General features: G+C 38.0%; 1 protein-coding gene across 2 annotated transcripts in view; it reads right to left on the reverse strand.

Moving 5' to 3' along the window:
• The window catches only part of BRAF (B-Raf proto-oncogene, serine/threonine kinase), an 83413-nt gene that overhangs the window by 10663 nt on the left and 54784 nt on the right, over window positions 1-17966 (reverse strand). Inside the window, exons 9-19 of one of the 2 annotated variants that reach the window (XM_041398469.1) lie at window positions 17810-17846; window positions 16303-16422; window positions 13523-13659; window positions 12722-12839; window positions 11916-12000; window positions 10317-10493; window positions 9148-9194; window positions 8467-8585; window positions 7539-7670; window positions 4743-4877; window positions 3728-3881 (exon numbers count right to left, since the gene is read on the reverse strand). In XM_041398469.1, the coding sequence (XP_041254403.1) occupies window positions 3728-3881; window positions 4743-4877; window positions 7539-7670; window positions 8467-8585; window positions 9148-9194; window positions 10317-10493; window positions 11916-12000; window positions 12722-12839; window positions 13523-13659; window positions 16303-16422; window positions 17810-17846 (1261 nt within the window). The remainder of the gene's footprint in view (window positions 1-3727; window positions 3882-4742; window positions 4878-7538; window positions 7671-8466; window positions 8586-9147; window positions 9195-10316; window positions 10494-11915; window positions 12001-12721; window positions 12840-13522; window positions 13660-16302; window positions 16423-17809; window positions 17847-17966) is intronic. The other variant, XM_041398470.1, reaches the window with a different exon arrangement.

The raw sequence follows: 17966 nt of genomic DNA on the forward strand, positions 1-17966 counted from the left end.
AGAGATGGCTCCCTCATTACTCATCTTGTCCTTCTGCCTACTTCTGGTAATAATTCAGATTTTACGAGTAATATAGGGACTTTCAAGGGAAAAAAAAAAAGAACCTTTAGTTGGGAAAGAACAATAGAAAAACAGGACCAGAAGTAAAGACTTCTTTGAGATAGAATGGTAGCTTTAAAAAGGTAATTTTCAGACTTTGCTGCCATTTAAACAAAACCTTAGCAACCATATTTTCTTTGACAAGCTAATGCTAAATCTCCCCTTTCAAAATTCCAGTGTTAATCTGATCTCAAATCAATAGGAGACCAAAATAGGTAACACAGTCATCTAATAAGGGGATTATGTTGACTGAACATGTGTAAAATGAAGTTGCCAGTAACATCTTTCCCTAGGTGAGGTATGTACATGCCTATACCTACCCCTACCAAGCTATGAAACCACCATGCTTAGCAACTTTGTATCAAAAAGATCCCCAGATATTTATATTCATTGTGAGCCAGACATCTGAGGTGCATTTTATCAAGCAGAACTGCAGATATTTGCTTTGACTGGTAGCAAAGCAATTTCTTTCCAAAGGATGGATAGCATCTGAAAATATATACTTCTTACAAATCCCTTTCAAATCAACTAGTACAGTCTTTTCAGGCTTGTCTCATGCAGAGCAAGTGAAAACCATTTTAAATGCACACTTTCAAAAAATCTGTACTGAAAAGATGATCAAGGTCTTTCATGTTGCCTCCAAACAATGTATTACAAGAGCATGTTCTGAGTAAACCTGCTACCCCCAATTCCTGGAAGGATTTAAGATGCAGCTACCATTCTGTACTCTCACAAATTTGTAAGCTACCTGAATTCATGGGGTTACTAAGGTGTACACACATCATCTGAACTGTACTCCTTACCCTAGGGTAGATGCCATATTTCTCAGAAGAATTGTAAGGAGAAGAATGGTTCACCTTCAGGCTGTGCCAGCCTTAGCTACTGAACTAGAGACTGACTGATTTATCGTTGGCAAACACCAGATTCCAACACCATGTCTGGTTTACATTCACAGACACAGGAAAAAAAAAAAAAGGAGGTAGTTTTCTGTTGGATCTTGTGCTGATCTTTTGTATGGATACTATCCAGTGGGTAAGTAAAAATTTGGAACATGTTGAAGGTACCAAGACAGACTTTGTTTCTGTATTGATATGTAAGGAAGTAAAATAAAAAGGAATCTCACCTAGTATAAATTACTCCTCCAGAAAAACCTAGGATCCTACAGGCATGTTTTCTGAAACAACAGATATCTGTTTCTAAACAATATAGCTGAATTACACCTTTGAGAACTCTGACCCAAATCCACAAGTGTAGTTAGGCACCTTCATCCCACAGATACTCCCAAATCTCATTGAAGCAGCAATTAGAGAAATGAGACCTCTAAATACCTCTCTGTCAGATAAAGTTAATGATCCACAAAACAGCCTCCTTTTAGGCTTCATAAAATGGTTAGTGTGAAGCTAAAATCACATTATGGCCATGGAACCCAAAATGCTCAGTAAGAACAGGTGACACAAGAAGAATGCACTGACCATACAGCAGGAAGTGGGGCCAAATGTGTCCAAGGAGAGCAGCACTTTCCCCCCATAATTGTAGCTCTGAGAGCACAGATGAACAATCTAACAACAAGAAGGATAACACTACTCCAAGGAATAACTGGTTTGAACTGATCTGGCAGACCCGAACAAGAATAAGCCTGGGCAGGGCAATGGGGATGGATGGTTCTGCACTCTCTGCAACTCCCCGTGTGGGATGCCCCATTTCTAGATTCTGCAGGAGACCCAGTAGCATCCTTTTGCTCTGTCCTGAATACCACACCCCACAGCTTTGGAAACATTGCTCATCACTGCTAGAACAGATACATAAAATAAAGAATGAAAGAGGAAAACAACACTTCAGTCCTGTTTTCATTTTAAGATAAGCCTGCCAAAATGAGGTGAAGCTACCAGGAAGATGGGAAACTGATTTTATAAAACAATAACAATTTTGTCCTCTGTAACTATTTCCATAGAGAGAGATTTCAACAGCTAAATTTTCTTGACTAAGAAAAGGAGAAAAGTTAGTTCCCAAACTATTCCAACAGCAGAAGCCAAAAAGACCATTATAATCCATCCAGAAAATGTAAAAATTGCCTGTATTTCTTCATGCTCCCTACATCTGCTTCCCATTTTAAAAGGCTCAGTTGCCAGACAGCAGTAAACCAAAACATTTTGGAATTCCTGATCTATTTCAAAAATGTATTGCTAGCAACAGGCAAACTTCTCTGTGAGTATATAAATCAGAAGCCACTAGGAACACCCCTGGGCCTTGAAGTCCTAACAACAGCAGCGGCAGCATGTTTCCAATGCAGAGTAATCTGTGAAAATTAACAGTTCAGCAGTTTAAACCAAGTAAAACCACATAACTCATCTCAAAACATACAAGAACACTGTCTGTACATATTTTTTTCATTTCTGACATTAAAGATTGATATAACCTAAACCACTACACTGATGCACTTGTTCTAGAGAAACGCTCTAGAGAAAATCAGTCTCTGAAGTGAGGAGGATTTTGGTAAGGTGTCTAACTTTCTCAGTTAGATATCTATTCCAACTGATTCATTTCTGCCTAGTCAAACTAGCAGCTTTTCCATGGAAGTGGAAAAATCAATTTGTCACTGAAGAGAAGCATGTTCAGTGTACTCTTAACAACATTAAAGTAATTAACACTTTTCATCTTAACAAAATTTGTAGTATAACACTGATTTTCATGAACAAAACTGCTTTTTCAAATCTTCTTTTCCTATTACGGGTGTTAGCAGCATTTGTCCTTTTAAAGCACTTGGTCCTGCTTGAGATTTAAAATGCTTTTATATATGTTGAAATCCGTACTAACTGAAGGATACAGGCACCATTACCAGCAATAGCCTTGTAGCTTAGCAAAAGCACATTCAGAATTTCTTCCTGTTGCATTGTAACAGACCACTTCAAAATGGTGTAAACTGTATCAGGTCAGAATATTTCGAGAAAAATGTAACAAAAAACCCCATTCACCACTCTTCAGTAGGAGAAATGTTTCCTACACAGTGCTAATTTAAACTTCCACTTTCAAGATAAGAGTCACATGTTATTCAGGGCTTTCTTTGGATTCTGTGTTGTATCTGCTTACTTCTGCTGACCACAATAAAGTTTTGACTGTGTTCAGCCTTGAATCTAAGTTTATCTTTCCAAGTGTTTCCCACATGAATAGCCTAACTAAATGAAGAATCTAAAGCTTCTTGCTCAAATATAATGAACTTAAATGAAGTAAAAAAACCCACAAAGCCCCCAAAACAACAGACAACCACAGCTTGAGTAGATTCAAATCAAATGTACTCCTGAGTAACTAATTCCCATCAATAAACTAGGCAAAAATTACACCCGATGACCTTAAGAAGATTTTTGCTTGTTTTGAAGTTGCTTTCCCATCTCTCTAATGTGACATTACACATCTTGTGCCAGCTGTTCCCAGGGCACTAGTTAGCAACACAGACTCTGTGCTGGGAACACTCAATGCTGGTGTTAGGAAATGAGTCTTTGTTCCCTCAGTAAACCTTACGGTCGGAGCTGGTAGGAACTGAGAACAAACACCTTGCACTCACAGGACACACCAGCACACAGACACACAGGCACATGCTTTCACATTTTGGTTCAGTGCACTGGAAACCCACCGTATCCCCCTGCTTGGATGGGTGTTTTTGGAGAAGCACAAGCATATAGACTAAAATCCTCTGTCTGGAAGCCAGCCCGGTTCAACGAGGGCTCAGATGCACTGCGGTGAATTTTTGGCAATGACCGGGCCAGAAGCTCAATGGAGGCAAGAATCTAAAACATAGAAAATACATGGTCAAACCTCCTGTTCCAAAGCTGTGACTTTCTCTTAAAACTAAAGGCTCAATATCAATTAACTACAGAAAAATATTTAAACACATATTAAAAGAAAGATTTTTAAAATATAGTTTACTGCACTGCGCTCTTAATTTTTATATGCTAAGGAAGCTGAAAAATGACAGTGGGGGAATTTTCCCCTTTTTAAAGGCACACTGATTCCCTCTAAGCACAGTGAAAACACTTGCTTTTTATTGGACTCCTTGTCTATGCCCTAGTACCTGTACCTGCCATTGCTGCAAACAAACCCAGCTCTGCCAGCATTTTCCTTAATAACATTTACCAAAAAGTCAGCAGGGGGAGCTCCTTATCCTTTGAAAACGATTTGGTTACATTCAAAACAGGGGGAAAAAAAAAATCAGATTTTTGCCTTCCTCCCCCTCAAGCTTTTTGGACCCAAACCTTCCTCAGCAGGCACGATAAAAATCGAGCTCTGTGGCAAAACTGTCTGTTTACGGTCATGAAGCTTGGGGGAGAGCAAGGAGGGCAGTGTAAACATTTCTGAGTACATATACCAAGTACTAATTTGCGTGTCTAACTGTAACTATTACTTTCATTATCTCCCAGCTGAAACTTTCTCCAGTATGTAAATACTTTTCCAAATACACAGGTCATTTTAATACCTGTGTTTTGAAATTAAAATGAGCATTTCTAATTAAACAGAACTAACCAGGTATTGAACCAGGTCTCTTATGAAACCCTGCCATAGCACTAATAAAAAAAAAATTGGAACTGGCCAGTGAGTTCACAACTTTTAATTGTAAAGTCTGTTGAGAGCTAAAGAGAAGCATTTCTCACCTGTGGAAAAAGGGGTCTCTCATCTCTTTTCTTTTTTAAGCATTCTGCCATTAGTCTCTTCATAGCTTTGGGACAGTTGCTCCGTACTTTGCTGAGGTCTGGAGATAGGTATCCTCGTCCCACCATGAAAATTATCTTTATTTAAGGGGAAAAAAGATGAAAGAGGAAGAAGCTGAATTGATAAAATAAACAGTCACAAAAGGTGAACATTTTGCTAGACTATTTTGGTTGCAGCAACAAGATATCTGCTCCCAGCAAACATTAACTGGTATTGAAATTGACAAATTTCTTAGAGCAATGCTTGTTAACCTATTCAGTACAGAGAAAAAATTAGATCTCTCCTCCTCCTCAGAGAGATTTCTGTGGAACTTGAACACTAGTAAATGGTTACCATTTATAGCAATAAACATCTAAGGAACAGTTCTTCGGTGTCAAAAACTGACAAAAACAAGAACAAGCAACTCTGGGGCAGGAACAGAATGTCTAAAAATAAATATTCTGTAAAAAGAAATATTCTGTTTTATATTACAAATCAACAACAACTTCACACTGAAAGGTATTTTAAGAAACACAAGGACTTTGGATATTAAAAACCTTTTCTGAGAATTGATTCCGTCACATACTTTTCAAAGACATAAGCTTATTCTTGACATCTGACCACCTCCCCCACTCTCACAAAAAAAACAAAAAAAAAAAAAGAAAAAAAGAAAGAAATAAAAGAAAAAAAGCACCTCAAAAGAAAAAGAGAAACTCCCTCCTCTCTGTAGAAGAGGAGAGAGGCTTGGTATTTTTACAGTAATTCTTTCAAAATGGGAGGCCTATATTTCCCTAAGGATAAAACTTCAGCATAAAACCAAGTAAACTGACAGGAAGCAGAAAAACAAAACAAATATGGTTAATCATCTTTGTATATATAAAAAACCATCAAACATCATCATGTCAAGCCAAGGTCATTTGCAACGTGGTTTGAGTACTGCAGTAGCACTAACACTAAAAAGCACTTCCAAACCAGCTAATCAAAGATCCATTCATGCTGCAGCAGTAATTACTGCCTTTGCTGAGAACTCAGACAACCCAGCAGGTTTATCACACCTTCTCTCTAATGAAGTGTAACTATTTCACGTCTCGACACTGGGGGGGAAAAAAAAAATCCACAACAGAAAACCCTCACATCTCAAGCATGCTACACATGTTATTTATACTAACACAGTCCTAGTCCTTTTTTAACTCTGCTTCAGTCACATCTGTGTTGGCATCACGGAAGAACAGAGAATTTCCATATGGTTCCTTTAGAAATCCTCAAGTGCCAAGCAGGATTTTCTAGTAGACACTTGTGTACTGCATCCCTTACCTCTGCTGCAATCAGACTTCCCATTATCTAGCAGTTGGTATTTTCTAAATAATGGTACAAGTTGAAATTATTCAAAATTCATTACTCTTTATGTTTCAAATAGTTTCTTTACAAATAATATAAGGGCTAATCTTTTATTTTAGACTAGAGAAAAGAGTATCACTACAAGAACAGTCTAGAAAAATCTGTTGAAGTGAGAGAAACACTCTGAGGTATAACAAGAATTACACTTTGTTCACTAAGAATCTTGGCTGTGTCATAGTAGCTGATGTAAATGCATCAGAGAGTGAGGAATATTTGCAACTTTTCATACAATAGACATGGAGCGACAGAACTCAAGACATCAGATCACATATGTTGGCTTCACCTACATTTTAAAATTTGTTTCGGCACTTCACTGTAAGCACCCACATCACTGGGTTCACCTTTCAGCTCTCAAAAGGTAAAAAGCTAAACAAGGCCAAATACTGTTTTTAGAAGGTTGGATCCATCTGGCCAGGAATCCAGACATTAAAGGCAAAACCAAAATTATAAAAAAGAAAAAGAAAACTAAAAAGGAGTCACTCCAAATTTGATGAATTGGGATGAAGTGTTCTGGCAGATAGGGAAGCAGCCTTATAAAATGGCATTCACAGATGAACGTTGCTATGGTTTCAGTTCTCAAGTACTGACAGTGAAAAAACAAGGGATGAGGACACAGAAGCAACAAATACATCACTGCTCAGACAGAGAATAGTTTACACCGAAGATCTTGATGCACAGATGCTATTTTCAGGTTAGACAGAAATAATGAATCAGGTATGCCTTCCCAAACGTGCCTATCCCATGGAGATGTAGTATGGCGTGTGGGATCATTAAGACTTATGGAATATTTGTTCACAATTAAGTAATCTTCTTATAGGATCCCCAGACTCTGGGAAGTTACATTGTCCAACAAACAGGATTTGAGAAATGCTGGTATCCTGCAATTCAGTTAGACGGTGCATGCTCTCTCAAAGTTGAAATGAATATAAACCACTTGGTAAAATGACTGCTCTTCTGTTTTGTCAGTCCTGTAGCTGCACTATTTGTTATTCACTGCAAGTGGAGGGGTGGGGAGAATGAGAATAACTGAACACACATATGGGGGATCATTCTGCCTTTGCAGAACTATTCTAAACTAGATTACTATTAAGTAATCTGCTCTCTCCCTAATAAGTATCCTGGCAACCAGTCAGGAAGCTGAAAATCTATATTTGAATTAAAAAGAACACAAAAAATACCTCAAGATAATTAAGTAAATTGTGGCTATGTGGCTGAGGCAGTTCTAGAAAATGCAGAAATGTCATCTCACAGCATGAGAATCAGAAACTTGAAACACACAGAACATCAGAAAGTTGACCACCCAAGTCTGAACCAATCTCTGTTTCAGACCACACTTGACTGAAGTCAGCGCTTCCCCTTACCTGGTCCCTGTTGTTGATGTTGGAGTATGGCAATTGTCCAGTCATCAATTCATAGAGAACAATCCCAAATGCATACACATCCGACTGAAAACTATATGGGTTTTTATCTTGCATCCGAATAACTTCTGGTGCCTGTACCAGAAAAGGCAAGAATTAGCTTTTATTTTTCTCCATTGTGCTGCACCTCACCTACCAGGAACAAAACATGCACTTGTCCAGGGTACAGGTGCAAGGTCCACTCTTGCCTTCAGGCATTACTGGGTCCTAATATAGAGTGGATGCTGACATGAATCTCAAAATTCATTGCTTCATTTCAGCTTGGTGATCCCTTTTATTCCTCTATGATAGAGCAAAATTACCTTGGCCAGGCTGAGAACGTATTTAGAAACTAGAATTCTAATGACACTGAAAATAATGCCAGCTAACAGAGCTTTAAGTTTTTCCAGGGAGAAAAAGAGAAAGTGGAGCTGCACAGGAGATTGCAGTATGAAGCAACTCTTCTTGAATCCTTAAAACTTAAGAGCATCTTACTTTTTGCTGAGCTAGTTCCTCTACTCTTTTGCAGGATGTTTTGCAAGGCTTTTCTCACCTTCTCCTCAACTTTAGATTAATGATACATAATTAATTAATGATAATAATTCATTAATAATTCATTTTCCTTAGCCACTACTTTCACTTCAGTATAAAGCTCAAATAAAAGATGGAGACACTACAGTTTTTCTGCTGACTACTGGAAAACACACGCTTAAAGAAGAATTGGAAAACATTCACTTACTACTTCGTATTACTGCTTGTCTTTTCCAGCTTAAGCCAACTTTTATGTTATTACGCTATGCTTATGTCAGTGTGCCAGAGGGAGAGGAGCAGGAAGTTTGGCCAAAGGTAAATAAATTTGTTGAAACAAGCTCACCACTTCCCCCTTGCTTACCATCCATAGAATGGAACCAGACAACTGTTCAAACTGTTGGGATCCACTCCATCGTGATTTCACTGTAGCTAGACCAAAATCACCTATTTTTACTGTGAGGTCTTCATGAAGAAAAATATCTAAGGGGGGAATGTTAAGGGAAAACAGACAAGCAGTGCTGGCCCTGTCTTAAAAGAACAATGAACAGCTACAAATATACAACATGAACATGACAGTTTTAACCATTCAGCATCACTGAAGAAGGTCTCCACATGACACAGGTTTTAAGCAGCCAGCATGGTGAATTATGGTATCTAAGGGTTATGTAAGTAATGACTGGGCCAGTGGTGCAGAACAGACCATGGCCAGGTGGCTTTCATGAAGTGCCAAGTACAAGAAAAGCTGAAAATGTTCCGTGAGCCAGCTCACAAAATCTTTCATTACAGGAAGAAACCAAAGGATGCAAAAAAATCTTTGTGATACCAACTAAAATTCCCTATGTTATTGCAATTGAATCAAAAGACATAGTTAGCATCTCCTATGTTGTTCTTAGTGATATTACCCCTTCTCAGTGAAACTTCTATTTGGCAAATATTCACACACCAACAGCTTTTCACATCAGTAAGTTAATTTCTGGCAGTAAAAAACCAAAACCAAAAACCAGGAATGCTTTCACTTTCCAAAATCTCTGGGAAAGGATACTATTACTCTTGAGGTCTCTGTGGATGATTGATTTGGCATGCAAATAACTGAAAAGGAATATCACAGATTAGGTGGGTTAGATAATACTTCATCAATCAACAACTCAAAATTCACTGTACTACTGAAACGAATTCTGTTGACATTCAAACTGCACATTTATGCAGGCAGTAAAACTTCAGTTACCCATGACAGCTTCTGCAACATTCACAGGAAAAAATAAAATAAAGCTTAGACTTCCAGCTCAAATCTGATGCTACTGCTGAATAACAATTATGCTCCAAATTCTGCTTTTCAATTCTAATTCAATATTCACAGTAAAAAGAACTTTACTTATTTTTTTCGTGCTGCAATTTCTGCCTCCCAGCCTTAATGGGGACTGTCAAGACTTTGTGAGCTAGTCACAGCTTTAGAAAAGGTGTTTCTAAATTGCAGGAGCTAAATGTGCTTCCCAGTCTCATGTGTACTCGGGTACACTGACTGCTTTTTAGTAGAGGAGTGGAAAAAAGATCCCCTGATTGCAGCCTGGATAAACAGATGGCAGGGAACACAGAGGAAAGTACTTGCCCCACAGCAGACACAGCCTGAGTTAGTTTCCCATGGCTCTTTGTTTAGTCAATGAGATTGGCACAAAACTGCTGGAAAAGCCCCAATTTGTGTCTCTGCTTTGAATCGTGTTCACAAAACAGCTTCTGCATCTCCCCTACCTACAGATGGAGCCTGGGGAGATGCACAGGCTAACAGAAGGCTAAGGCTGGTTGCTGCAAACACCTCCACGCCTCTTGACTGAAAATGTAATGGAATACTGAGTAGAAAAATCATCATAGTGGTTTTTCAGCTGAAGTGCAATTTCTCTGTTCTTACAGCAGTGTTCTCATTTTGACATATAATATTTGGCTGGTTTTGGTAAATTCTAACTCGATGGCCCTCTATGGGAGTAAGGATTATTTACAATCCTTAGAACAAAATAGGGATGTTCTCTTCAGATGTTGAAACCTGTTATTCAGAGAGCTCTGATACTTTCACCAAATGCCTTGATGATTGAGACAGGACCCTGGGCTCAGCAAAGTGAGCAGAGAGCTGGCCTTATTTGCCAATGTCAGCCAAAGTGTGAAGGGGATAAGTAAACATTGTCCCAGTGCCCATTTGCAGACAAGTAATTCAATACTTACTCCATGCCTTGTGCAGTCTGTCGTGCAATATCAATTAGTTTGATCATTTCAAATTTGGTCTCAATGATGTGTAGATGGTGATACAAACTGGACCCTTCACACCACTGTGTAACAATAGCCAACTGGGGTTTTGTTGAATAACCCATGAAAAGCAAGATATTCACATGTCGTGTTTTCCTGTTTACAAAAACATAAGAATCAGGAGGAAATCAGATCAAGAAATCAGGAAAACCCAGGCAGATCTATCACAGTCTACATATATATTTTCAAACAGAAGGTGTTGGGTCAATCTCAACTTTTCCTATGATAACCTCTTGCTAGATTAATTTAATGAATTATTCTTGAAGTTAGCCTTGCTTATCATACTAACATGGAATAACTACTTTGGGGTAACTGAAAAATGTCAGAGCTCTTTTATGTTTTCTTTTACTAAAAAATTAACACGGGATGCCAGCGTGTGAGCCTTTGTCCTTGCAGCAATGTGGACTAGGACAGTTCTGTGCTATGTGACTGTGCCTTTTTCAGGTTCAAGAATTTGTCAAGTGATGCTGAGAGTAACTGCTGAAGAAACAAAAAACAAGAAGTTTCTTGCAAATCCTACCATAAAGCTAAGTAATGATGAATCCTAACGGAGAAAGCACAACTATAGGTAAATCTGCCTTGTCAAAGGATAGAACAAGTGACTTTGTATCAAACAGGCTGGGCTTCATCGAAGGGACTACCAGCAGAAAGCTGGACCAAGATGTTTGATTTCATTCAGTTCTGTCAAAATTCTGTCAAGAAAATTAAGAGATACCCAAAATAGCACACCTCAGAAAGACTTTACTTCCACAATCATGAGCTTAGAGTTTTTGGAATTAACATTTTCCTAGGGTAAAAGGCTGACCATTCCCTTTCTCCTCTTAGCTTATTTGGGATGCTTCCACAGCACAGGTTCCCAGCTCAACCCCTCAGGTTTCCAGGGACAAAAAACTTCTTGCTATTTTGTTTCTTAAAACACAATTATGCTCATCACTGCTCCAGATTGTATTTTGATGTAATGTTTCTTCAAAATATATATTCTATCATGTCATGCTGACGGATCTTTGTTCAAGACCTGAACTCAAAACAAATACCTCCTCTGAGATACTAGAAGCAGCAGACATGAGAAAAGGAAATTATGAAATTACTTTATAAGAATTACATTAAAAAAAAAAACTCAGAGAAATTAATGTTACTGAACAGAAACTATTAAACAACAGATAATATGGGCAGGACTGTAGCTGAAAAACCAACCATCAGTCATGTTCTCCTTCAATTGCAAAATGTGAATAGAGGAAAGGAAGGCCTACAACTCACTCTTTGGCTTGACTGAGCCCTGGGGACAGGACATTGGCAAAAACTAGTTCTGAGTGTTTGGACATATATGTACTGACAACATAGGAGTGCAGACAAACACACAGTGGGTACAAAGAAATATTTTTAAATGGTCATTTTTTCTACCTGAGGTATCATCACGTAGGAGTGAGACCAATGTGTTCCAATGGAGATCTAAAAATTCAGTGATTAATGAAGCACAAATCTACACACATTATTTCATGCCATTAAAAATATTCTTACCTGAGCACTCCTACTTCATTTTTGAAAGCCTGTAACTGTTGAGGTGTGGGTGCCGTAACATTCAACATTTTCACTGCCACATCACCTTTAAAACAGCAATTTTTAGTAAGTACCATTGATACATATTCCTCTCTTGAGAGAATGTTGTACAGGGCATCAGAAATTTTGGGATACACTTTTTTTAGCTTACATGAAATAAATCACTACAATTTTAAAGTAAGTCAATATTCAGTAAAATGTAGCAATACTATTCTTACTTTACTCTGAGAAATCATAGCCAGGCCAAAGCTATTAAAAATACACGTTTGAAATCCTCATTCATCAAGATGCATATTTCTGCCTTTCAGAAGTTTCATCTTTACCCTAATAATTTCTCAGTTCAGAACAACATGTAAGAATTGAGTTTCTAAGCAATATGAAGTTCTTACATTAGTTATTTAGCATACTACTTATTAATTTAAAACTCTTATTTACTGCCCTTCACTGCAGTCTCCTCATTATGTCCACATCTCTCTTGCTCCGAGGAGACCAGAACTGGATCCAGCATTCCAGGTGTGGCATCACCAGTGCTGAGGAGAAGGATTGCCTCCCTTAACCCCTAACCCCTGCCTCCCTTAACCTGTTGGCAATGCCTAGTGCAGCCCAGGAGGCCATCTCCCTCTCTGTGGCATGGGCACACTGCTGGCTCAGTCTGGTGCCCACCAGAATCCCAGGTGTGTTTCTGGGAAGCTGCTGTCCAGCTGGGTGTGCCCTGGCAGGCACTGTGACCTCCTCAAGAACAGCTGTTAGACATCATGGCCACATACCATGCCACTTTCCTTTGTAGACTGTTCCAAATGATCCAGACCCTATCCTTTGTCCAACTGTGATCTGTCCATCTGGTATCTCCCAATCATCACTTGAATCCCGTCGACCAAGAGTTTTCTTCATATATGTGCAGAAACAATAAAAAGGAAGAAAACAAGTGCATTAATGCCTCTGAAAACAGCTCCTTTGTTAAAAATTTCTCACCATCAATAATGTCCTGATAAAATGTTCTTTTTCACATGTTGATTTTTGACTTCTAAACTTAGCCCTACACAAAACCTCAGGACACAGGTATGCCAAATTATTACCTGGCATGAAACATTTGTAACAGCTTTCTGCCAGTGTTAAAATCCGAAAATATTAAGAAAGGCTTACTAAAAAGAAAGCATACTTGATTTTAAATTGTTAGTCATAATACTAAACTATGAATTTTTTAAAAAGTGGATCTTTTTATGTTTTCATGTATTGTTACATAAAAATTTGTTACATTTGTTACTTTCAAAGTTTATGAATCATGGTGGGAAAATTTAAGCTGTTACATGAAGGGAAAGTGGCATTACAATATGAGTCACACTAGTAAAAGTGAGTTTAGTGAATTATTTAAATTATTTATATATCAGTCCCACAATTATTTATGGGCTTAAAGTGGATTATCCCACTCTATTATTTATCAGTTTCAAGTTCTTGATCATTGCCATATTCATCTTCAAAATAATTTATAGAACTTGGATGAAAGAAAAGTGAGAGGAAGATGCTTGTGTAATATTTCTACAAAAGAAAACAGCTGATCTTTCCCTTACCATTCGATTTCTGTCTTCTGAGGATGAGGATGATTTCCTTTCCCGTTGGGGTCCTGGTGATTTCTGTAACGCTTTCACATTGGTTAGTGACCCGGGCAAAGAAGCGGGAGGTGTTGCAGACAAGCCTGCAGCTGAGCCTAAATTTCAGAAACAGAATAGTTTTATCTGTAAGAATCCACCTTCCCTTAATGTATTGACATTAGGTGCAAGAATTGTGTTTAAGATGCAGTATCTCTAAACATCAATGTGAATGTTAAGAGAGAACAAACATATACAGGAATATTGTCCTAATATTACATTAGTGCTCGTGTCTCAGATTTCAGGAAGAGACAAATCTATAGCAAACATCCCTGTATAGATATCTCTTATTCAAGAATTAACAAAAGGACAATGGCTTTTTAAGAAAGAAAAAAATACTTTAGGATGTATTTTTAAAATGGCATCACTTTCTTTGAGAAGAACAGTAGCATTTTAGTTAGCACCATCTACCTCTGATATTTCTTGTAGCTAAGCTTTTAGGAACCCAACAAATAGCTGAACTATTGTACTTTGGAATCAAAATAGACTAAATGTAAATAATTGAAATGTTTTCTGGTTGAGTCTCCAAGCGCCACCTGAAAATCATTTGGCTGTTTTAAAGCTATCTGTTAGCAGAGAACTATTATTTAAAAATAAATATTAGACTTTAGAAAGCATTAAAAAAGCACAAGTACTTTAGTTAGCTATTTGAAGCATATTCTAGGAAACACAAAAAGAACAGTATGTCTGTAGCCTGTAGGTTATCTAAACAAATCTATGCAGGAAAATGTTACTAAGAGAGCTCTTTCAGAGCCCCAGTGGCCCTTTTCAAATAGAGCACTTCACCTAGACACTGCTTTTTAAAATACATCACAATTATTCCTAACAAGGTTATGCTGACCCTTCCAATGCAAAGGACATAAAATAGGGTCAACTGTTAATTAAATTCATGTTGCTTTGCTAAACAATATATGTCATTGAACAAGACCTCTAACATTCCACAGCCTTCTCTCACATCAGTGCTCTGGGAAGTGGTGGAAGACAATACTCCTCATATTCTCTTAGAAGCTCCCCTCTTAAGCAAAAAGTGTCTCCTAATGGCAACTAGGACTTGGTGACTTTTTAAACTGCTGCTTAAGTTCAGTCACTCAGTGCATGCTAATTTATTCAGACTATATGTATTCATCACTGGACTCACTAAGCTAAAATCTATGCACTTGGAAGTGGATGCACAAAATTACATACCAACAGATACAGATGCTGTGTAAACAGCATCTGTAAACTGTCCCACATACTAAAGAAACAATAATGATGTATATTGTGCATCCTAACTAAATTTATAATCAGCTGGAAGCCAGTGACCTGAAGGATGGATTTATGTTCATGTTATGACCATGACATCGTCATTTATTTATTATACGATTCATCTGAAATCAAACATACGTAGAATCAAATGTATGATGTTCCCAGAACATGAGCAACTTCCTAAAAGTTTACTGGGTTACAGATTTCCTCTGCAATAGCAAAGATCTGGGATACATTTTCTTTGACCAAAATCTTCTATTTAAATTTTAATACCACAATATGGGAACGCTAGTACAATATTCACCCTTCACCAAAAGTGCTTCCTGCACATGGCAGAACACTGTAGTTAATCTGTTCATAATAATACCAGATGGCCTGTTTTCAAGTTATTAGAGTAGAATACTTCAGATAATGCTGGATTTAAGTCAATAGCTTGGACTCTGAAGCAGTACGTAACATATTTCATTCTGCAGCCAGTTTGCTTGTTGGGAGCACCTGTCTTCTTGCAAAGACTTCTGGAAGATCTTTACAAGTGCAAAAGGTGAGCTGTTCTTGATATATTCTGAAACAAGAGTCTTTGAAACAGCCAAGACGGTAGCATTTGAAAACCACACTACATGCACTGAACTAACCATTCCTACACGTATTATGTAGAGACACAAGTATGAACATTTCATGCTATTACTCAGTAGTTGGTTTCTCCAGCATACGAAATCCCACAGAGTTTTTTTGGGATTTTGTGCAATACAACAGATCCATTGACAGCTCAAGGCCTGAATTACCCCCACGGCCAATGACATGAAAATCTAGAGTGTCTTATTTTACCTAGTATGGGACAGAAATGATGTTTCAGTCAAATTTACTAACTAAATAAAAACTACTAAAACCATCCAGAGCCCCGATGTGGTGTCACTAGCACACTGTCAAAACGAAGTATTTGTTGAAAGCTGACATGACACATTACTTGAAAAGTTTGAGACCTAACAAGATATCAATGGAAATGTTTGTAATTCACATTTGATTTCCTACATCACTTTTCAAAACAGAGAATATTAAATACAGACGACTGCTATAGCACTGAACTGACTTAAATTGAACAGTCAAGGAAATTCTAAGTTAAGGACATAATTTCATATTTAAAATCACTGCAATGCAATCCAGTGCCCTTTGTTTAGAAAGATTAGGTTAAGGTTCACAGAAAAACCTCAACTATGAAATTCCTTGCTTTTGGAGATTTAAGTCAGACTTCATTTATAATCATTTTCAAGCGTGTAAAGGTGAAAGTGAGTATGTGTGAAAAGCACATTCAAAGCATTCCAGCCAGGCCAAGCAAAAAACAGAGGTGTTTTGATAAACTCACACACTTACATACACACGGTGTGAGGGTGAGGCACAAACAGCATCTGTGGTTTTACTTATTTTGTTTGGGTGAAAACAAGAAAGAAGAGCCCAACTACCTCTGAACACTGGGCCAGGCTCAAAATCAAACACTATTTCACTGGGGACAGAATGAAGGAGGGGACTGGGAGTCCGGGATTGGTATTTCCGAAGACAGCGCATCAGCTGGTTCAAAGGGGCTGTTAGAGAGAAAGAGACGGGCAGGCAGAGACAGAAAGACAGACACATAGAAGAAATGAAAGAAGTCATGGGAAATAACTAGGATGCTTTGACTCCTAATTATAGATTTCTTCTGTACTTCGAAGGAAAAAAAGTCAATTCCCAAGAGCACTCTTTCAGGACTGGAAATAGCCAATTGTTTTCAGATGCCAAGCAGACGGTTTATGATCGAAAGTTAAAACCAACATGATCGCACAACATTTAAATGTTGAACAAAATGGGCAAAACTCTGGAGAGCCACACCTATCAACACATACAAAAACAGCTTAAACTGGCAATTTGCAATTAGTAGCTTGCAGGGCTAAAGGAAATTTCTTTCTTTAAAGTGCCTATTGCTGGCATTATTAAAGACAGCTCCATCAAACACAACACATCTTACCAAATACCAGATTTGCATGGCAGAAACAAAGTGAGTGAAAGTCGATAGCACAAAACCTTTGAGATCAGGAAAGGGTGCACTATGGTAATTCAGACCCATACTTATGGCTGAAGCAAGTTATAATCAGTAGAAACCAATTGTGTTACTGATTTGGTGTTGGAAAAACTGTCATATGCCCGCCCTACTTAGTATTTCTCTGTTTTCAGTATTTCTGCTTTATTCTTATATTCATAGGAATAAATACAGCACATAAGAAACCCTCTTCAGGACCTTGACAACCAGTGGGAGAAATAACTTAAGAGGCCCATGCACAACACGTGAAGAAAAATAAACCCTCTGGCACTAATTCTGACTTAACTGTGAATTAGGGCAGTTACTGAAGGAAACATAAAAAGACCTGGCTTTAGTGTAAGATCCTCATAATCTGCTTCCAAGAGTAGCACAGGCATGCAGTACAGCAAAGCAGCAACTTCAGCAGGGGTAGAGGGGGAGAAGAACTGGAGTATTTCAAGCTGCTTTAGGATGCAGCAGTTCCTATGGAAGGCCCATCTACCATGATGGTTTTCATTCAAAACCCCTGTTGTTTCCATGTGTGAAAAGGTAACAACAGGCATAAAAATCTTTGGGAAGTTGTGTATCTATGTGCAGCCATGTGAGTGAATAAGTGTGTGTGTGTGTGTGTGGGTGGGTGAGAGAAAGAGTAAAAAAGTAATTTAAAACTAAAAAAAACTAGATACTACTTCAAAACTTTTTCTCCTTCTGTCTCCCCCACTCCCAGAATGACCAGCAAATGACTCAAATCTTCATGAAACAAGTACTAAGTTCATGGACAAGCAAATGTAAATCCACTTTTTTGTTCTAGTCATATTTTGCATTGTGGCTGTGTTTTGTAGAAGGAAGTAGGGTAGCGGGAAGAGACAAAACAGTTGTGTAATTAAAAGTAACACAGTAGTTTAAATGCTACTTACCTCCCTCTCCTCGTAAACTCTGGTCTCTAATCAAGTCCTATAAAAAAATTTAAAAGCTGTGTTTAATTTAGGTATTAACATTTACATTCTGGAATCAATTGAGACTGATAAGTTCATGAATTCATAGTGTCATATGTTGCCCATGAAATAAAAGTGG

This window comes from Onychostruthus taczanowskii, unplaced genomic scaffold (assembly GCF_017590055.1).
Source record: "Onychostruthus taczanowskii isolate IOZ18803 unplaced genomic scaffold, ASM1759005v1 scaffold15, whole genome shotgun sequence".
Taxonomy (NCBI): Eukaryota; Metazoa; Chordata; class Aves; order Passeriformes; family Passeridae; genus Onychostruthus; species Onychostruthus taczanowskii.